General features: G+C 37.2%; 1 protein-coding gene across 1 annotated transcript; it reads left to right on the top strand.

Moving 5' to 3' along the window:
* The first annotated feature begins 673 nt into the window (after positions 1 to 673).
* Positions 674 to 18,407, top strand: fam204a (family with sequence similarity 204 member A). Its single transcript, XM_079248429.1, has 7 exons — positions 674 to 1,020; positions 1,279 to 1,363; positions 1,503 to 1,533; positions 2,669 to 2,771; positions 4,279 to 4,368; positions 17,912 to 18,021; positions 18,276 to 18,407. Exons 1-7 carry the CDS (start codon positions 784 to 786, stop codon positions 18,325 to 18,327), a joined length of 708 nt encoding a protein of 235 aa, XP_079104555.1. The 5' UTR covers positions 674 to 783; the 3' UTR covers positions 18,328 to 18,407.
* The last annotated feature ends 4,557 nt before the right edge of the window (positions 18,408 to 22,964 follow it).

The following is a 22,964-nucleotide window of genomic DNA, read 5'->3' as shown; positions in this document are numbered from 1 at the left end:
ATACAAAATGCAGGCTATAATTTATGTATATTATGGGCATTGCAATAAGATGCAACCAAAAGAGAGCCTAATGTGAATGACTGTGAAAGAGCAATTTAAGGGTAGATGCCTGTGCCAGTGCTAGAGGCTATACAAGATTTGCATGCTAATCATTCTAATAATAATGTAGTGCCCAAAGCACTTTGAGCAAATTGCGAACTACTGGCCATAGAAGGAAGCTTATCTCACCCAGAACATGACACAAATATAGGTTAACATTTGAATGATTCCCGGTAATTCACAGACCTGTTAGAAGCTGGTTCACCTCAATTAGAAATGGTCAGCCACAGTTTTCTCCAGACTTTTCTCAAGTCAAGAACAAGCTTTTTACTGCTGTCACCTCTAGAATGAGTTGAACTTGTCTGTTCCTGAGCAATAATGTGCTCTTTTCTTATTGACAATACCAAATAAAAGACCATAATAACAAACCCATACAGATAAACTGATCTAAACTTTTTACGTTGAACTGCCAGGAAAAAATAGGCAATGAAAGCATTTGTTTCGCCCCCACGCGCCTCTTTTTAGGGTTTGGGAATGCACGGAATGCACGTCTGATTGGACAATGTGTTGCCTGCTGCTTCCTGTCAGCCAATGAGCGTCATCCTAATAAGCGCGTCACTGTGTTTACCCGGAAATGAAAAACGCAGGGAACTGTTTCCAATACAGCTGATTGATCTTTGGCCGTTTTAGATAAACTCTATTGATAAATGCCTACGCAATACGTACGCTAACTACGGACCCGGTATGTATAGCGGACTTCTGCCGAAGGGTATATCCGAAAACGAGCTCAGTTCTGACGAGGAGGACGAAGATGAGCAAAAACATGGTGATAACCAGAAGGACAGTGAAAAGGGTTCTGCTGAAATTAGCAGAAAATGTGCAGATAGAAACTCCGGTTCTGTGGTGGAGGAACAGTCCTGTAACACTGCCAACGATTCCCCGACAAACAGTATGCCTGGTATTTCCCGGGACATGTTACAGGTAAGTTGTGAGCTGCTACATAGAAAGCTACAGGTTAGCTTTACCGGAGGTGTCTGTAAAAAGTACAACGGAACTTAAAGATATATCATCGTGTATTTAGTGTCTGCAGACCTGCTGGGACATGAGGTGACACCTAACAATGTAAAGATACATACCAGGCTTAAAATTCCCGTTAGACTGTGTACAGCAACACACTGCTTGCAGTACTATTAAGTAAAGGTTTAATGTTCTGTGAATTTACTTTGTATTAATTTCAAGAAATTCGAGGAACTCCGGAAGAAGAAAGATGAAATTAAGACAATGAAGATCTTCGAAAAAAGAAAAAGAAGAAGACGGAAAAAGGGTAATAGCAACATACTGAAAATGAGCCAAGGAAGCGTACTTTTGCATCTTTTTAAAATGTATTTTATACATCTTATTAGCTGGTATAAATTTGCATGTATTTCTGACGAAGTGTAAATGGGGTATTATTTCATTTACAGGAGCAGGAAGTGAGAAACCTGAGGAGAAAAGGTACACACTCATTACAGTGTCCTTTCAGGTGTTTATGCTGGCTTGTATGTTCACAGTGAAAAAGTAAGTAGAAAGACATTTCTAAAATCATTAAAATATACACGCTAGTAGAGCATTAACTTTATGGATTTGGCACCCACAGTGTTCCAGTTGGTTATGACACAAATGATTATATTGTTATAGTGTTAAGTTAGATAAAAAAAAAAAAAAAATCTGTGATGGACTGGCCACCTGTCTAGGGTGTACCCTGCCTCTCGCCCACTGTTTGCAGGATAGGCTCAAGCAGCTTTCTGTGACCCTGAATAAGCAGTTAAGAAAATGAATGCATGGATGGATAGATAAACATACAGCATACAAATAAGAATAGACATTTGGATGTATAGATAATTTCTGAGGTCATGTAATAAAGCCCTTTGATTGACAGTAAATGGCATCCATGGGGTTGTTGGGCATTACTTTTTTTCATTGATTGAACCCCAAAGATGTTCAAAGTTAGGTTGCAGCGTTTGACCTCATAATTAAATCCAGATCAATTTCACCATTTGCAACAATTGCTTGCTGCCCAGTCATTTGTAAGTAAATTGTATTCCTTGTCTGTTATTGAGTGCTTTCAATTATTGACAAGAGATAAATATGTCCTACAGCATCTTTTGTTGCCCGTTTTTCCACCATTAAAGGTGCTTTTTTTCACTTCTCATGTTTCTTGAAAACCAAAACATGACAAAACCAAGATGAGAAGTTTAGCACATTGAGGCAAACTGTCTGGATCACAGAGCTATAGTAGAAGTTTGGGGCCTATTGTAGAAAACAATTTTATAATAGTGATGAAAATTAAACAGATGAATGAAAACATGTTAATGTGTTAATCACTAACAGTTGTGTTGTGTATAATTGCAAAAGACACACCTGTTTAACCCATAGTACATTCATTATAATTAGTGACGGCCGCAATTCCCTTCACTTATGGCCGCTATCCTCAACAGGTCTTTAGAGCTGCTGTACATGTAACTTCAGAACTGCTGTAGAAAATAAATCCAGTTAAAAGAATAAGAAGAACTACTGAGTAGGGTTTGCCTCACTGTGATGCTGCTTTATTACATGGAAAACATTAACAGACACATTTCGTTGTTGTCAGAGAGCATCAAGAGGAGCGAGAGAAGCACTGGGATGAGCTTAAGCAGTATTTTGGTGTAAATGATCGATTTCACCCGCCTGCATGCTCCAAACCCTCTCCGAAGGTAACAAAGACTTCCTTCCAACTTATCTTCTGAGGTTGAATTCTGCGTCTGTCGTAGCTGTTAGTAACACCTCTATATCCTTTGTGTCTAAGCGCCACTGTGTTGTCTCATTGTTTTATGTGATATGACATCCGGATTAGAAGAACCCTTTGTAGTAAGTCAACCTGACAGAGAGGAGAATATTAGGGATTACGCTCAGTCATGTTTAGTGATAAGATTAGGATGAATCTGCTTTCTGGTATGGTTAAGATTAAGGTGAGATGTGGGTTTTCCCCTATGAAATGCTTTCTAAAAATGTCAGTGTTTCGGCACAAAAAATCACAGTGTTAGACTTACACATCTTCTGTGACTGTAGCTGAAATATTTAAAGCGATGGTTATATAATGGATGCAACTACTTTAATGGAATTTATAATGAAAAAGCTCAAAGCTAAAGTTTCTTTTTATTGGAAAATGTTTCTGCACTTAAGGAGGAACGAACATTTTCTGCAAAGACTTGCAAAATTGCAGAATAAAACATTTGCAAGCTTAAAGAACATTACAAGTAATGCAGTGAATGGAGACTGTTCTCATTTCAATTTGAAATCCCTTTAATGATTATTTTGGAGTATTTTGTGCTTAATTTATCTGAAAGCAGCATAAAATTGAGTTTTTGCTGATTTTGCCTCATTTTGAATGGAGCAACTATGAGGGGATAAAAGAAATGATTACGGTATGCTGAATAAAACCGAACTTGTCAAATCGACATAATGAGGGACTCATTCATTCCTCAAATGCAGATCCTTATAATTAATTTTATTTTAATACTTTCAAGTGTTTCATACAGCTGTTTATAGCTGTATGAAATATATCATAGCTACCACTGGCTGGATGTCACAATTCATCGACTGACAGTTTCTGTTAAGTCATCTTAACACATTTACAGCTATATAACATGATCATTTGCCAGCTTGAGTTTTGTTTGTGAGTTGCGGGAAAAATAATTCCCCCCTGTGTTTAAACCTTGTGGTGTTCTTTTTGTTACTTGTGCAGCAATTCAGAAATACATTAACAGGAACAAATGAATTACTGCCTCTTTTTGGAGTATTTCCTTACCCTGATGAAATTTTGGGGGGTTGAAGTAGTGTGAGAAAATCTCTTGGATGGGCTCATCACCGCAGAACTAGCTTGCCATCAGTAACTGGGGGCTGCACTGCACCCCCGCCCCTCCCTTCTCTCGATGCCTAGGCCTGGAATGGAAATGTGTAATTAAAGAAGCACATTTATGTTTGGTAATCTCCTGTAGCATTTCTAAGATTTCCTCACTAATATCCAATCAAAAAGGTTTTCATTTGTGAAGCAAAATCTACATATTTGTAGTAATGGCAATCATATTAAAAATAAAGCCCGGGGGACTTTTGAAGTTACTCTTTGATTTTTTTTTTCTTCCTCTCTCTACTCCCTATTTCAAATAATAATAATAAAAAAAAAAAAAATCTGATTTTTTTTTTCTTCCCCCTCTTCTGCAGTCCGGCCTAGAAAAGAGCATAGAGAGGGCCATAGCTGAAGGGGACATTGCAAAGGCGGAGGAGATGAGCGACAGACTCGCCACTCGAGAGGTACGTAGAGCTGATAAGGGATCTTTGGGGTGCTCCCTCTGTGACAAATCAGGCTAATGGATCCGTGGCCATTTCTGCAGCAAAGACATAGAGGAACAAAAACACATGCAGACATCCACCATTCAGTCCTGCAGCCTTTTTCCATTGAGTTAATGGAAAGCCCTCCCCTTAGTTTTGAAGTGCTGCAGTGTCTAAAGGACTTTTGGCTCTGCTTTTTAATGAAGGGTACATTGCTTTCAAGCCAACTGTTAAATCATTCTCCAGGTAAGAGTTTCATACCTTTGAAGTGTACATGTCCCTAAATGCACTGCCTGAAGTTTAGTAACTAACCGCCTTGGCAAGCATCAAGGATCAAGTGGTTTGAAACTAATTTAGCATAAAATGTAGCCCACACACACATATATAACTGTGGTTTAAAGACACACGGCTGCTGTGTTACTTCTCCACCGAGGGAATAGTTACACTTTGAAAATCAAAGTTAAACTTCTTTGTTTTATGATGCATGCTGCTTACAGCATGCGAGCGTTTACATTTTATAATTGCAGCAACACAAAGATTGAGCGTTGTGCAGACTCAGGTTTTACTGCCAGGCTTGGATTTCAGTAGAGTTGCGAAATGGAAGCGGCCACCGGTTCAGGAAATGTTGTCATCTGAAATTAACTTACCCCCCCCACTTTCCTTTAATAATATCCTCACTGTTCCTCTATATAAAAACATGAAAATCTACAACACACTGATTGTATTGTAAGTTATAGCTCGTACTTCAAAGCATTTTAGTGTAATGCTACAATACCCACGGGTTATTACTGCTTTTGGGGGGATGGCGGTCGGAAGTGTGAATTTATTTAACTTTTTTAGGTAGTTTTTTGTTTGTTTGTTTGTTTGTTTGTTTATTGTTTTTTTTGTTGTTTTTTTTTTAACAAGGTAAGATGCTGTAGTCTTAATTCAACCAAAACTGTCTCAGTCAGTATATACATGGTGAAGTGGAGCTATAGTTATTAATTCTCTGCAAGAACAGTAGAGATTAAATTATTGAGTAAATATACAGGCGCTTCCTCTCAGCTCTTTAGTATCACGTTTCTCCCAGAAGACCACAAACACCAGCAATTATGTACTGTGTGAAATAGTAAACTGGACAGCTTTACAGCTCCATCCAAGCTTTATCTTCTGGTTTTTCTTTGTTTTTATCAGCTTTTTGTCTGTTTAACAGCTCTATCTGGTACTTCTGTTATTTGGGAGAATAAAGCCACAAATGTGGTTGCAGTCATTCAGTATGCAAACAAGTTGTGACGTCAACCATCCCATAACCGTTTATACTGACGTCAGGTGCATTGGACTCTGCAGGTTTCTTTCTAAATTGTAATGAGGTCTGGCGGGGCAGCAATTGGGATGTTTATTTTGGTGTGTGGTGCCAGTTATTAGGGAAAAAAAACGTAAAAGTCATGTTTGTTTGGCAGTTTTACTTCTTCTAATTTCAGTTCATGCACTGATTGATAAATCTATAGCAGGGGTAGGCAACTCCGGTCCACAAGTGCCGCAGTCCTGCAAATGTTAGGAGTTTCCCTGCTGCAACACACCTGATTCAAATCAATGGCTAATTAGCAGACTAGTGCAGATTTTGATATCAAGCCTTGCACAAGTCTGCTGTGTCTGATGTGAGGCAGGTGGGTTGCAGCAGAGAAACTCCTAACATTTGCAGGACTGCAGCACTGAGGACCGGAGTTGGCCACCCCTGATCTATAGATTACAAGGCTGAAACCTTTTATTACAACATTTTTAGAATGGTATCCAGATAGCTCTATAATTCATTTTAGAACAGAGAATAAGGTCAGTAATACTTACAAGTTGGGATGCTGAAGACCAAAGCTCAGCCAAGTATAACGGGTAGAAACAGCTGACATCCTTTAACCTTTTCGTTGTCCCTTTCCACCTCCTGCCAACAATAGAATTTAGTGGTTTTGTTTTTTATAATACTGAATTTCAGTCTCAAGTTGTACCCAACGTCTTTTCTTTGCTTTGCTTTTTGTTTGAGACCAACATTTTTTTTTTTTTTTTTTTTTTTTTTTTTTTACCATTTGGGTGTTTATGAGTCATTTAACTCTGAGTATAATGGATGAAACCTTTACTCCTTAATCAAGGATTGCTTGAAAAAAAGCTCTTACTGTTTTTTCCACTCATTGACAATACAATCAGAAAGTACATAAAAAAACATTCCTGACTTTCCAAAAGTCTGACATTCAATACATGCAACCAAATATAAACGGTGCATAGCATTAATTAAACCTTGTTACATAATTATATGTCATTACTTCATTTTCTCAGTAAATATGTTCTTAAGAGAGTGATCTTAAAAAAAAAAAAAAAAGGCATTGCCCAGTTCTCTGAACAGACATTTCACACATAGCCTGGTAACTCCTATCTGTCCCATTGGTCTGCATCTCCAGAGTCCTTTCATATTGCCATCTTAACTGCTAGCAGATTGGTCAAATATGGGGGAGTTGAATGGAAGCTCTTGTGAGTGGCACCTGAGCTGTACTTTCAGAAAGCCTCTTACAGCGCCGGTGGATTGGTTTTAGCCTGAGCTGAGGTTCTCGCCTCTCTGGCACCTGCCTTGTGTCTTGCCAGAATCCTGATGGGATGTGACAGCAGTTTGGCAGCTGCAACTCATTGTCGAGCAGTGATAACTTTATTTCAAGGAAATAAAATATCGACCATTTTCAAATCCTTGAAACCGAAATGATGCAGGAGCCGTTTATGTTTACTTTAGTGTTAAAGGAAAGAAAGTCCCACATAAAATATATAGCAACGTAAATAAGAAGTGTGTAAGCCAACAGCACACACACACACACACACACACACACAAAAGAAAAAAGTTTGTCGGTTTCTTCACCAATTGGAAAGGATTAAAGTGTATCTTAAATGATGCTTGTAATGCAGATTGAATTTAGAGCAATGTGTTTGTTTACAGCGATCCTGTTCACATTTGACAGCACGGTGACAAAACATTTAGAGGATCAATAATCTCCGCTGTGGCCAAAATCAATTTCAAGGTTATAACAGAGTGGCTCATTTGGTTTAGAATGGCTTAGATGTTTAATTTGTTTACGGTCATAACAGCAAGACATGATCACGGCAGGCTTTTCACTGGAAGAATGGGAGCAGGTTTCCTTTTCATAAAAAATGCAAAAGCATTTCGACAGCTATGAAGAAGTAAAGAGGCCCGTTTGTCCCTCTAGGCATTGTTCTGTAAAGAAAAACTGGTACAGCTCGGATGACAATGTTTCAACATATTTACATCCTCAATCTAACCGTTTCCCACTTATCTCCGCAAAGCAAAGGGAAATAAAAGGCAGGCAGAAAGCTTGCTGTCAGAGTATCCCCTTTTATAAGAGAAAAAGGTTTCATTCTGTTGTTTTCTGCTTTTGCAAATCAATTAATGATTTCCATTTGCTCTACTTTCTTTTTTCTTCTTCTTCATTTATTTTTCCAAATCTCAGCATTAAAATAATTAGATTAAAAGCCGGTTTTGAAGCCTTTCCTCTTTCATCCTTCAAACTTCTTAGGCTCTCTGCTTTGATACTGCAATCTAAGGTTTTTTATTCTTATTGCCGCTTTTAAATATTTCCTGCTGCTGAAAACCTTTGTTTTAGATTAATTCATATAGACATCTTCAGTTTTGACGCCTCCAAAGATGCTGTAAAGAAATTTCATTCTCTTGAAGGTAATAAAGCATTAATACTATCAACACTGGTTTAGCAAAAATGTATTCCTGTAAGCGTTGAAGCATTTCTTTTTATTTTTAAACATAAAATTGTTTGCTGATCCTCTGCAGCAGGTTTAGATTTCTTTTCAAAAGGTTTAGAGGAATAAAATCGTGTTAAAATAGCAGCTGCTTCTCTATGAAGTGGTTCCCATTTGTGCAATAAATGAAAAAATTCAAGTTCTCCAATTCAGAGGACTGGGTCTTCAGCAAGTTGAATATGGTCAAATTAATTCAGTAATTATCATAACATGGAGTAACAGATACACATTATGAACTGCTCAAAGTCTGACAGGAAGCTCGATTGTTTTTAACATTTTATTTTCTTGGTTCATAAAACATTAAAAGCATTACAGATGGTGCAAAGAGAGCATTAAAAAGTCATAAAAAGAATTAACAAACAGCAAAAATCACAATAAAATGATAAATTAAATTGAAAGATCACTTAAAAGAACCTGGATTTAAAAGTGTCAACATCTGGTGAACGTTTAGTCTCCATGTGCAGATTGTGCAGCTTGCTCATGTTTAATCTGGACTCTGGTGTGGACTAGTTGACCTGAGTCTTTGGATCTAAGAGCCCTGCTTGGTTTATCTTCTCTGAACAAATCACAGAAGGCCAAAGAGAACTAAAGGAGACTTTTAGAGAAGAGGTAAGAAATCTTCCAACAAACAGAAATAAAAATCCAGTGTACTTTATTCAACTAATAGTGGTTGTAGTTTACTGGTAGTTTATCTATTTTATCTTTTAAATACAAGAATCACACATTTTCTGCAGTTTGCAATTTTATGCCAAGGGATGTTCATCTAAACTTATTAAATAGTAAATTAGTACTACTAGTTTTTGGCTGAAGTCAACTGGATTTCTGCCTTTTGGTCATTGCAGATCTTTCACATGTAATCTGAAAGTCGTCTTCAGTTCTCTTATCAGAGGCCTTTCAGATTACAGATGAAATGTCTTCAAGAAATAAGAAACAGAAGTCCAGTTGACTTTATTTAACTTTATAAGAAGCACAACCCGGACTCAGGTTTAAAGTTGAAAGTTTAAATGACTTAAAAGATTATTTACCTTTTGCATTTGCAACTTTTTTGTGACTTCTATCAAGAGAAGATCATCAGTGTGCTTTAAGGTTTCCATGGCATGATCACTGTTTCCACCTATCATTATATTTAAATGTAGTGTAGAAGACCCAACCAGGGACAAGAGTCGACAATTAGCTTTGGCCAAAAAATGTATTTGCATGGCATCAGCTACAAGCTTGTGACTATTTTTGAATGCAATGTCTCTGTAAAATAATTAAATTAAAGAATTCTAAATATAATTCAGTCTTAATTTAAAAAAATAAAACAATAAAAACAAACAAAAGACAATTGGATGAATTAATAATGCAGTCAGTTGTGTTTTCATACATTATAAATTATTTTTATCAGGGAAAAAAAAAATATACCTCAAAAGCAGAATGTGTAATCACAACTGCACAAAAACACTATTCAATATATAAAAACACAAATCCGCCATCAGTACCATGACTCAATCAGCTTCACGGTGTTGTCATGTATGTCCTTAGGGCTCATTTATGCCTAATGTTAAAGACACATACAGACTTTTTTAAATATTGCAATTCTGGTCAAAATATTGCAATTATTGGCTAATAGATTTATATAATAAGTTTATATGTTTATATGCTAAACTCTACTGTCATACCATGTTAGAGCCTAGGGTTCCCCCTAGGTATCATCACAACTGTTATAGTGGCATTACCATTTCAAAACAAAAACTCTTAAAAGAAATAAAGTGGGGGTGTTAAGACCTTGCCACATTTTGCAGGTGTTGAACAACATAAAAATTTAAACCTTTCTTGAACTGCTGCTGGGGTCCCCCTCAACCAACTGGAAAAATATACTGTAAATGAAATAAAATAGTTCTCTGAAAAGTCATTTTAAAAAGTTTGCCACTATGAAGGACAAAGACAAAGTTCCGCGAATTCGGTGTTGAATTGCCTCGGAGTAATTATTTATACAGCAGTTATTCAGATGATTGAACATTAATTCACATCATCACTTGAACAACAACGAGTTGTCCTCATAAGATGTGTGAGAGCTAACTAACTAGCTTTACATGTAATAACCCAGTCATTGCTGTGAACTAGTTCAGTTTTGTTTTTTGTTTTTTTATTTAACTGATAACTTTAGGGTTAAGATAAAATACTGTTGTGTTTGGTCTTGGCTGGTCAGTCTGAAGTCCTGCTTCTACTAAACATCTGTCAAACTATTGTATTGTTACGTTCACCAAGAAGGTGGCGAAGGTTATGTTTTTGCCAGGGTTTATCTGTGTGGTTGTCTGTCTGTCTGTTAGCAACTTCATGCTAAAACAACTGGACGGATTTTCATTTTATGAAATAGATCTAACTTACTTTACAATAAATGTTACATCTGGATCAAGGAATTTTTGAAGGATTCCTTATCATAGCAATATAGGGTCATTTGTAGTATGTGCATAAAACTCCACAATAAATGATCAGGGTGCTTGGCCTAAAAAATACAGACGCTCCCTCCAAGTTTTACAACAAATCAAAGTGAAATCTGGGTCTTGGCAAAATTTGGGAAGTTGTGATCCAGAACAGGAAAAAATAGGGGGTTCTTTGATTTTACTCATGACTGCACAAGAACAAATTAAGATATAAACATGCAACAAACACCACAATATAGCAAAGACCATGAGGATTTATTCGGTGTATCTAGGAATCTAACAGTGTGTACATGTGAAATTAACATCGAACTAGAACAAGGGTAAGTGTGGGTGGAAATGAGCTGCTTGGCATTCGTTTGCACTCTGAGTACTTTCCTAGTGCTGGTGGCTTTATTCATGACCAGTGGCTGGACCTTCACGGTCAGTCCTTTCTGTAGACCCGTCTAAGATTAACCCGATTAATCAAACAATTTAAAAATTGGTCCCTCCTAATAGACTGTACAACAATTAACCACATGAATATGTAATAGCTGAAGCTATTTCTGTGGCTTTTGAACATGTGGATGGTTATATTATCCCTCATTATGTTTGAGCTCATATTTCAATGGAAGCAGCAGCTGAAAGGAAAATGCCCCACTGTCCTTGAAATCTACCCTTTGGAAAGCCTCGCTTAAACGCTGTGAAACAAAGGTGCTGCGGCATTTTGTCAGCGGAGACATGGTGGCTTAGTTGAAACAAAGAGCTGAACTAAGGGGGTTTCATGATATTTATGTTATTTAACACCTTTTTTCTTCTCACCACCTTCTCCCTGCCGTGCCCCGTGTTTGTAATCGAAAAATTAATGAGCAGAGCTTTTGTGGAAAGTGGGTTTTATCAGATTCTGACTTTCCCCGCCCCACATCAGAGCAGGAGCCTGACTCCATCTCCCCTGCAAGTCCCCCCAGGCCACCTTGTAGAGAGTTTAGGGAAACTCTCCTCTTTTGTTTCTTTTTTTTTTCTTTCAGCATAAGCAATTTATCACTGAATGAACTTTTATTGTATCTCTGGATGAGTCACATTAAATGTTCACCCATTAATTTTGAAATGGATTTTGAAATGGGTACTAAGCTTTTATCAAATGCCTGGGAATCTCATTTGGATTATTGTATTTCATTAATTACTTGATAGACAAAGCATACTTTTCAATGTAGATTTGTGTGCTGTTTAATTAATTAGCATGTTTTCTCTTTTAATTAAAGCCATTTTTTATATTAAAGCCCACAGCAAAACACATATATAATTTGTTTGTAATTAGGCCTTAATTGGTGGTAGTGGAAGCTTAGCACCCTCAGTTCCCTTTTTCATGATTGCCATTTTATTGCCAGTCACTCATTAATTAAACTGTTTTTTCTAATTAGCTTATAAAACTGTTGATGGCATATTATTGTAAGTGTGAGTTCAAAGCTTGCTAATAAGCCTACCCTACTCAGAAGGGGTGAGATAATGGAATGTGCATAAAGCAGACAAACTTTAAGAGATTTTTTTTTTTTTTTTTTAAATTGTGCTGTGTGTGTGTGTGTCCGCTCCCTAAAGATGACATGTGTATCTCGCATCAGATTACTAGAAAAGAAAGATGAGCCTTGCTTGCTCTTCCCTGGAGTGACTTTCCTTTTTACTCACCATGTGATTCTGTTTGTCAGAGTGGAGGTGAGATAACTAAAAGCTCTTATGTGGCCCCCCCACGCACAAAAAAACTGATAGACTTTAGCATCAGGAGGGTGCCTGTTGCATTACTTGGACTTGCGGTTCTTGTTCTTGATATTATTTAGCTGTGAATGTTAAACCAGATTAAAGCAATTAAAGCAGATTCCCTTTCATTTGTACTGAATGTTACTTCTGTGTATGATAAATGAACTGAAATAAATCATTCACTGGGGTGTTGCTGCTTTCTCAACAAAATGACGGTCATTATTTAGGAAATTAATCAGCATTAAAGATCTAACATATCTGCCATTACTCAGTCGCTTATCTGGCAGTGTATGAATGTGAGTAAATTAGCTCAGGTTGGACAAATTAATGCAGATTTGCTGTACTTTGTTAGATTATTTCTACTTTTTGTACGACGGTTCAGAAAGAAATAGATTTTTTTTTTTTTTTTTGCTACTTCTAATGAAAAGTTACCATCATGTATGTAGTTGTTGGCAAAGTTTGCATGTTGAAGACTTACAAAAAAGTAGAAAACTTACAAAATGTAATCTGCTGATACAAGTTACTTCATTATAATGAAGTCAATAAATGCTTTGTTGATCAACGGAGAAGTGATGACTGTCATTGATTAGACATAAACACATAAATATCAAATGTATTTGCAAAATGAACGAGTGAGTGTGAAATCACATTACCTTCTCTTAAACCGAGTAGTTTTAGTGTTTAAATAGAAGATTTAGCAGAATCAGTATGAAAAGTGATGAGCAGTCTTCTTTTTATGTACTTATTAATATTTATACTCCGATTAAAAGAAGAAACCATAAACCATGGAAACGAATAAATTGCAAGAACGGATTAACCTGCAACCATTTTGCTTTTATTAAGTCTTCTAAAAGACTGATTCCATCTTATAACAATTCTAATATTCATAATTGACATTGACTTTGAAGTAATTTTTAATTCATTGTTTCTCAAACAACAGTGAAGTGCTCTCCTTTGTGACATTTGTGTCAAATCCTTTAGATATTCTTCTTTAAAGCCTATGTGAGATTTTGAAACATGCACTGAACATTTATTCCATTTAAATGAACACATTCATAAAAAATTTTTTTTTAAAAAAACCCCAAAACAACAGTAAAATAGCAGTGATAAGCTTACAGACCTAAATGTTTTTACCATATTATTCTATATTAACAATGATCCATTACTCTACTTTAGAGATTTCAAATGGACTAACTGAGCAAACGTTGTACTCCTTCCTTTTTTTAATACGATACGGGTGGTATTGATTGACCCTTTGGTCTTTTGACCCACCCAGTGATCCTGCAACACTGAGGCTTTGCAGCCAGAGACAAATTTTCTTCTCCCCTCTGCCTCACTCCCAAGAAATTATGCCGAAATAACACACAAGCTGCCTAATCTGATATTCATTCCTTTCTTATACAGCCCTGCTTTCCAAAGTTGACTAAGGCCACATTATTTAGGCATTAAGGTAGTGTGATAAAGGAATTAGGCTGGTCATTAATCGTTTACACGTCAAATGCAGCAGAGCAGCTCGGGGAGGTGATTTAGCGAGGCAAAGCCATATAGCCCTTGTTAATCCACCTCTCACACGTTTTAATTGGAAGAGGCTTCCTGGATAGGAAATTTATGAATGGGTTTAAGGCCATTTCTTCCTTAAAGCCATCATTTATTTCATATTGTTAATAGGAGCTTTAACACTTTATCCACACTGACGCGTTTTTCTCATCTTTCATTCAGCTATTGTCTTTCTGCACGTTAATTGCCACACTGTTTTCGTGATCCCCGACGCTACTTATTTATCAAACTCCTCAGTAATGATGCAATAGGACTGACGCACAAAGCAAAAAGTGTGAAAATGGTTTTAAAATGGACTCGGTCTGTCGTACGTATAGCACTGCTGTTTTTCCTCCTCCTCCTTGTTGTGGCTTCATGTTTGGGTCTCCACTTGAATCTCCTTGACGACCCAAACATGAATGAACAGAAAACGGTACTATTGACTTAACCCCCCCCCCCCCCCATCCCATGGCCCTAAGCTGCTGCTGCTGCAGTGCCAGCATTGTGCAGGATGATTTTTTTTCTTTTTTTTTGCCTTCAAATCTTCCAAAGGTCAGAGAATTAATCCTCTGAATAAACCTTGTTTTTAGCAAGGCTGCAGAAGGGCCACACAAGAGAGAGGAATACTGCACAGAAACATCCCCATGATGGACCCTTAATTGTACATTAATTTGTGGTGGAGTGGGAAGAAATGCTTTTTAGGTGCCACATAAACAAAGAATGCAAAAGGTTTTCTGTCTTTTCCCTTTATTCCTGCTTTGTACTCCTCCTCTTATTTTTCACCCTCCTCTGATGTGAAAGGATTTGGCACTAAGATGCACGCAAGGGGGAGAAGGAGGGGAGGGGGGGTGGGGGGAGAAATCCTGAAAAGTGGATCAAAAAAGTAAATGAAAAATAATGTCATATTACTGAAAATATGAGAGGCTAATTTGTGCCGACTTTTTGCTAATTTTGTTCTCGCCACAGAAAGAGGAGCCGTCACCTGCTCGGCGCCACAGCGCTGACAGTGCCAGTGATCCATGAAATAAGCTGCCGCTGGCTTTGTTCAGATAAGAATGAACAAATCTGCACAATGTACTGCTCTCGGAATCTCATTTTCATACTTGCATGCAGGCTAAAAGAAATAAGCTGTTTGCAGGCTTGATTAATCAGACATTTGAGGGTTTTTTTTTTTCTTTTTGTCTCTTTGATCTGTTCTGTCTCCTAGGTAACTTGGTTGACATTAATGTTGAGCTTCAGTAAAGACAATTGGAGAATAGACTGAACTGATAAAAAAAAGAGGAAAATTAAAGACCTTTAATGCATTAAATATGGTAAAGATGATGTTGTGAATTTAAAATTTAAAAAAGGTCCATTGAGGTGGGTTTTATTTTAGCTTTAGGAATATTTAGAAGGCATCTTTTCAAGGAGACCTTGTGCATTTTCAGATGCATCCCAACAGGAGAGCTGGTTAATGTGGATAATCCTTGTGTAAGAAAAAAAAGAAAACGCTCTGTCTGTAAATCTCCAAATGAAACCATTTAGCATCATGCAGTTTCATTTGATTTCCTCCCAGAATGAGCCAGTTTTCTTCTTGCAGATGCAAAGAGCAGGAGCTGTTTAAGGATTTGTCAACAAATTTAATAACCACATGCTTAATAATCTCGCCGTACATCGGAAACGCTCAAAAGGATTTGGCACCTACACCGCTGCAACAAGGAGCAGGGAACACCCAGAAGGGCATTTATCTGCTCGCAAATCTAGTGCAAATGTTTGAGCAATCATCCCTTGTAACTCTTTTTTTTTTTTTTTTTAAGAGGAGAAAACATGATTTCAGGAACTTAAAACCTATAAAATGGCTAAGAACTGGGGAACTGTCATAGCATGTACGCCTCAGGTTATTCAGACGCTTTCACAAATCTTCCAGTGACTGTATAGATGAATGCCTTGAGGGCCCAGCCGGAGCCCAGCACTTGCAGCCAGCCGAAGCCCTTATCTTAAATCCAAGCAAAGTACCATTAATCTTTTTGAAAGACCTTTATGGCTTTTAATGTATCCCAAATTAGAACATTTTACACCCTTGGTTCCTGAAATATGGTGATAAAAAGCCTTTAGAGTTTAATTTTTCCTGCCTGCTCGCTCTGACCTGCTTAATCCCAGCATGCATTAGGAGATATTTTAGTTTCAGTCTTTCTAATAAAGTTTATCCCACTTAATTATAATTGAAACATTTTTTTTTCCAGCAGGTCTTTCTCTTTTCTTCTCTCTTTTTTTTTTTTCAAATGGTGCAGTGGTGGCACATTTCTTCATTACCTTAAGACTTTCTCTCCCCCCTGATTGTACTCTGTATATTACAGAGAATTACCCAAAGGTTTGGTGAAATTGTTCCAAGTTGTTTATCAAAGTTTGCCTTTGCTTGAATAATAAACCTATCTCAGGAGTGAAAGAAGCGGCAGGATTTTTGCCTTTGTTTCCAGAGCTTCTGTGTGACTGGGGTTATTGGGATTATTCTGCTTCACAATACGCACATGTCTTCCCTGGGATTTGAATGTTTGCCACTTGCAGTCACGGTCATTCTCTTCACTTGTGATTTCAGGGGATGCCTGCATTACTCCAAACAGAAAAGTGTCTTTTACACTGGTGAAGAGTGAGAGGAAAAAATAATGCAATCTGGCATTTTTAGTTTTGAGAATAAAAGGTGAAATGGTTAATGTTGTTGCTACCCCTTTCATTCATTCATTAGCATGTTAAACTGGAAGAAAAGAAATGTGTAGGAGCTTAAAAGAATGACCTAAATAGATGTTTGTTTTTCTCCTTTTTATAATAAAACAAGTTGAATTTACAGAGATACAAGCTGCAGATTTAGACTAACATTCGGAGCGTTAAATGAAGCAGGCCATACTGGATCTTTCCTGAATGGTTTCTAAGTGCAAGCAATGAAATATTTATGATTTATTGGTGCAGATGTTCCCACAGGTCCAGAACAAATTGCTCTATGATGTTATTTGTCCCTGCATCCAGGGCTGGGTGGATCCCAAGACAATTTTAATGTTAAAATTTTGGTTTTAAAGAATTAATTTCTTTGTCTTTCTAAACAATCATTCCCTCCTGCTGACCGGAATCTGAATATTTACCATCTTAAAATCTTTTCCTTAAATTACAAACTGTTTTAGGTTTTTGTTAACAATTGTTCCATTTGAGCTCAAATGCCAGTTCAAGTAACCATTTACAGGTTTACGGCACTTCAGGAAATTTGGATTTGTCTGGGATGTTTATGTGTCAAGTAATGAGTTGGATGGTTCAATCCCAACATTTTGTTGGTACATTGTTGTGTTCTTGCATGAAACATCAGTACAGATGTGTCTACTGTGTGCGACTGTAAAAGAAAGTGTTGCATAAATAGTACAGATATATGACTATAAGTGTATATGTTTGTGAATGGGTGATTGACCAGCACATTGTAAGGACTTCATGGGATTTGAACGATCTTAAAAAGACACTTGAATTCATGAATGTGACTGGTTTCCGTTTATCTAACATGTAGAATAATGACAGAGTTTCGGCATGAACCTGAAGCTTGATGATAAACATACAAGCAAGAAACAAGAAGAAACTTTTCTCCTAAAGACCTTATAGCTTCCAGAATAGTTGTAAAATGATGCAACCGACCCCCCCCCCCCCCCCCTTTTTTTTTCTTTTTATAAATGCCTATTAGCCATGTGCTAATGGTACATTGAATACTGTTGTCTAACCCTATAAAAGCAACAGAAAAGGGGAATAAAGCTGTACTCAGTGAACCTCCATAATCAACCAAAACATGCCCTGATTAGAAGCTCTTTCCTACATCTGAGACTTCATTGGGACAACCTATGTTTACATATGTATGTGTGTTGTATATTTTTGAGGTGTCTTGCACTTAACTGCTAACCATAATGTTACATGTTGTTATGAAAGAGTTCTGGGAAAGTGCAGCATCTGTATATTGTATAGCAGTACAGATAAGATGACTTTTTCATGCTACAGACCGTCGTTCATTCTCTAATGGTCTTTTACTCTGTCTGTCTCGCAAAAAGATGGGTGTGAAAATTGCTCAAGCTGCTGATTGCCGTGACTTTGTGCAGCGCAAACAGGAAGAGGAAGCTCTGAGGGCAGCACAGAAGAGGAAGAAGCAAATAGCTTGGGGGTATGACGTCCATCTCTCCTCACATTTGTTCGTCCTCATAACAGCCATGTGTGGCGTTCTGGGTCCAAGCGCAGTTTAGATGAAGCTACATTTGCAAGAATTAGCTGCACTTTGAATTGTAGCTGATGCAGAAGTTTAAGCTGACAGCTAAAATACATTTAAAGAGGTTTCAGTGGTTTGATGTTTATTTATTGTGTGTGTGTGTGTGTGTGTGTGTGTGTGTGTGTGTGTGTGTGTGTGTGTTTGTGTTGCAGGTTTGAGGCGAAGAAACGATGGGAAACCAAAAGCAACATGGGTTACATGTGACAAATATGGATCCGAAGGAGAAAACTTTTTTTTTTTTTTTTAGGTTATTTTAATAAAAAAGAAAATGTTATTTCACAACAGATGGCTGATTTTGTTTCCTTTTTATTATTTTGTGTATATTTTGAAGGCTTTCTACCAGAAGCATGCGAGGGGAAAAAGTCAGGCTGTTGGCTGAGAAAAACCCAATCCAGAGTGTAAAAGAGGGAGAAAAAAAATGATAGAGCATTCAAATTAATTCCTAAGGCGCCCATTGGTGTCTGCATTGTGTTATTTTTCATTACATTTCAGTGATTTGAGCGCTCTGGTCCTTTTTTCCCTCCAAATTAAATCTGGTGTACATTACTGGATGATGCGTTTATTTATTGCTGTAAAGTGGGTTAATCATGGAGGCGCTCTTTTCTTCTTCAGAGGAAGAGAAAGAAAAGATTAGAGCTCTAATGCAATGTACAGGATAATGTGCGATAGGATTTGGGAGCAGAAAATGAAATTTGGCTGCTGTAAACTGTTGTGAGCGGTCGTAAACTGGAAGTTTGAAACAGAGGCTTTGCTGTTGGCCCTCACCCATGCTGGAAGACATGCTATTGTTTCTCCAGCTGAACAAGAGGCACGCGCTGTTTCTTCAAGCCTACACTTGCTGCTCATTGTGTGCTGAGCTTTCTTCAGCATCTGTAAACGTGCCTGAAAACCAGAGATTCCAGTTGGTTTTGCTTTGATCTTTTTAGATCTGCATCGTCTGCCTCTGCAGCCACTCCACGCCTCTGAAATGCTCATTCACATGCCAGGAAGTCTTAATTGCAAAGTGCATGCAGGGAAAAACGTCAGAAAGATAATTACTTTTATTCGGAATGCTTGCTTTTTCTTTTTTTCCCTCCCAAACTATAGAAAATGATTGCTTTGCTTCAAGGTAATGAGAATTAAAATTAATCTAGCTAAGTTGTTTGCATTGCACATATTTTAGTTTGTCCCCCTGGTGAGGTGGGCTGTTCTTGTAGCTTTGTGGCACAGGCTGAATCAGTATTAAAATATTAGCACAGCATCAGCGGGAAAAAGTTTGCAGGTAATTATGATACAAAACACCTGAGCTGAAGAAAGCTAGATGAGGGTTGAACATGCACTGAATTTATTTAAAATAAATAAAAAAAAACAGCTTTGTATCATGTCTGGAAAGCAGCTAGTTGCTGAGAATTGCTGCTAATTAAACTATTAATTGTCTCTGTAATGAGAGGGAAGTTAAATTTGTGTTAAGCACTTTAAAGTACAACATGGGATTTCCTCACTTTGATGACTGCTATGAAAACGTATTTTTGAGCGGAAACGGCCGCGATCCTTCATTAAAAGGACAAAAGAAGGCAAAACTTTAAAGGGCCTTGGAAAGTTTCCCATAATTGCAGAAGAACAAGTTATTTACAGAGAATTTCTCAGTGCTGGTGGAATATTTGCACAAGTCAAAATATTTAGCCACTTATAAGGGGTACAAGTTTATATATATATATATATATATATATATATATATATATATATATATATATATATATATATATATATATATATATATATATATATGTGTGTTAGCTGCTCTTATTTCACTTTATCAGTTCAAATGAAAAATAAATATCAGTGTTTGTGTTTTCTATACGTGAAACCCACGTAGCCACTTTTCATAGCTGGAAGATGTCAGCAGACGCGATCAGAGCTGATCCAAGAGCAGCACAGCTGCGTATCAATACCATCTTACTTTATTAATCTCTTTGAACACAGGATAATGCCTTGAGCAGAGACGACTTGCTTTTAAGCTGGAAAATCCACTTTTCCCTCTCGTCATGTTGAGGAGCCATTTTCAGCAGTCTGTTACTGGAGGCCAGTCTTAGCCCCCTGACCCTGGATGATTTGTTGTGGAACTCGGAGACAAATTCCTTGGGCACAAGTCGAACCACTTCTAGGAAAAGTATTTGTTGTGTTAAGCAGGGTTTAAAAAACCAACAACAACAATCCCATTAAGCGGCTGGATAGCTGCTGTTGTATGAGAGGGAACATGTGTTGGCGGTGAGGAGACAGCGGCGCTATCACTTGCTGCTATCACCGGTGAGAAGAGGATTAAAGTGAGAAGAGAGATCTACGAGATGCTGCTGATAAAGGCCAGCAATGTTTAAAACAGCTCACACCTAGTGCCACAGCAAAGCACAGAGGAGTTTTGCTGTGTGTGTGTGTGTGTGTGTGTCATTGTTGTCGGTGAGGCTGATGGAGTGGCCACAATAAATAAAATCACTTAACACAAATCTTGAGCTCCCTGGTGGAATATTGCATCTGAAAGCATTGCATAAAGCTGCTTTATTGTCTTTTTTTTTTCTTTTGAAAATCAATTTTTCTTTTAAACGGTGCATCATTCACTCCATTCTATAAAACAAATTTACAAGCTGTCCCTTTTTGACATTTAAAATAATCTCATTTATGGGAATATTTTTAGAAACTGCGCATTTTTTTCTCCCAAAGTAGGATACTGTGGGAGCGGCAGGCAGAGAGGATGTTGACATATTCCTTGGCAGATTTAATGACCTGTTTAATTCCTGCACGTCTGCAGCCCCTCTCAGATGTTTAGCAGTTTTAATTAGTGTAATCATCACTCTTGAAAAAGGCCACAGGGTTGTTTAATGGGTCATGTTTGTCAAGATGCACCGAATTATAACACAAAAGACATGTCATTTATTCAGAGCTACAGTCTCCCAGTCATTATGGGTGTCACAATTGATAATTAGAGGAGGTATTGATTCATCTGAAAGCCTAAACGAACCTCTGTGGTGTGAGGAAATTAGTTTGACAGTGTTTGGATGAGGGGTGTTTACGCTGCACTGTGGCAGTGTGGGAACACGTCAATGCTTTGATGTGACATTTGATGTGACATCTGGAGCAGCAAAATAATAACAGACAAAAAAATCAAAAGAAACTTAGGTTATGGTTCCAATTTTCAGGCAGCAAAGTACAAAGTTCTCAACAGTGCACTGGGAAATAGGTCAAGCTAACTATTATCATTAATATAAAAAACTGTTAAAAATGCACTAGCTTTATAATTAATACCATATAATTAAGGTTACATATATATTCTGAGTGCAAAACTGCTTGGAAAGCATCAGTTTTATCATTTAGTACAACTTGTATGACAAAAAAAAAAAGGAGGATTTTCAATTAATTTCCTTCTTTTGCTATCGTGACACATTCCCACGCACAAATATGCTGAGCATGCACTCATTTTGTATTCATCTTCATTCTACAAAGCACATATTCCATTTTATCTGAATGAATTATTAACCAAGTTAATGAATATTTCAGTATTTTTTTTATGGAACCATTTAACAGTCCATGCAGAGGTAATGACATCTTAAGCAGGTCCAGTACCTGCACAAAGGGAGGAAAATACAGTTCAGTTGACCAGTCAGGCAGTTTGACTTGTGCAACATAAATTCATATTTATTTGTTGTTTGTGTGTTAATACACCTTACCTTTTTATTTCAACAAAGATGGACTTTAAATCTATTTTTCATCTCATGAATGGACTCTGGATGACTGACAGCAGACTGAGGAGATTTATTCGTGTAATTACCACTTCATTGATTTGTCCAGGAAGGCCTCCAGTGAGCCTGTTGTAGTGATTTACTGCTGGGTGACAAAATAAAGAACACTAACCTATTGTACAGCGGGTAATTACAGACACAGGCTTGATTAGAAGGAAGAAAAACAATGCCACAGTTGTTATTGATCAATTAATACTAATACAATAATTAGAGTGGTACTGGACTTGAGCAGGCCAGTGACTTAACCCTCAGATTTACTTGAGCTCTGATTATAATCTCAACTATCCAAACTAGTTTTTTTTGTATGTATTTTTAACTGATGTGTTAGCTTTTAAAAAAATGTTTTTTTAAACTTTCAGGGTTAAAATATAATTAATAGAGATGTCCGATATTATCAGGTTACCAATAAAATGGGCCGACATTAAAATGCAATATCAGAAATGATTGGTATTGATCATTACACTTTAATGACATAACTTTTACACAACGTGCACATATCTGATATCAAACGGCAAAGTCTCCTCTAACTGAAAATACTAAATACTAAATATAAGTAATGTCATGCATAGTTTTCTAGATATTTTTGATTGTTTAGCAAAACTCACTCAAAAATATCAGTATAGGCTGATATCAGTATCAGAAATAAAGAGTTGGACATAATTTTTTATATTGTATATCAATAAAAAAAAAAGCCAATATCAAACATTCCTAATAATCAAATTATATTAAGAGTCAAATTTGCATCGACAAAAGTTACTATACATAGATACTATCGGCATGAGACAGTTGAGCCCAGTGTCTGGCACCTCTTGTACTTCCTGCTCTCGTCCAGCTTTCACCTGCAGCTGTGCCTGACAGGACTGAAGCACACCTGTCCCTCTTCTCCTTCATCACCGCTACAAATAAAAGCCTGGTTTCCTTATCCACCAGTCACTAGTCTGTTATAAAATCTGGGTGTTCTTGTTTCCAGAATCCCACCACAGACCTGATAAAACGTTTAATGAATAAAGTGAACTCTGATCCGTAGAAACCTTGTCAGCCTGAGTCATGCTTTTAAAAGCAGCTACTGTC

The sequence above is a fragment of the Telmatherina bonti genome (genome assembly GCF_933228915.1).
Source record: "Telmatherina bonti genome assembly, chromosome: 11".
NCBI classification, from domain to species: domain Eukaryota; kingdom Metazoa; phylum Chordata; class Actinopteri; order Atheriniformes; family Telmatherinidae; genus Telmatherina; species Telmatherina bonti.
This window is presented reverse-complemented; position numbering and strand designations above follow the sequence as displayed.

What these genes read in the sequence shown, in the direction of transcription:
- fam204a (XM_079248429.1), top strand. Translation starts at nt 784, where the DNA reads ATGTATAGCGGACTTCTGCCGAAGGGTATATCCGAAAACGAGCTCAGT. An exon ending in GAGAAACCTGAGGAGAAAAG is followed by an intron (nt 1,534 to 2,668) that starts GTACACACTCAT and finishes CGTTGTTGTCAG; the next exon opens with AGAGCATCAAGAGGAGCGAG. An exon ending in GCTCCAAACCCTCTCCGAAG is followed by an intron (nt 2,772 to 4,278) that starts GTAACAAAGACT and finishes CCTCTTCTGCAG; the next exon opens with TCCGGCCTAGAAAAGAGCAT.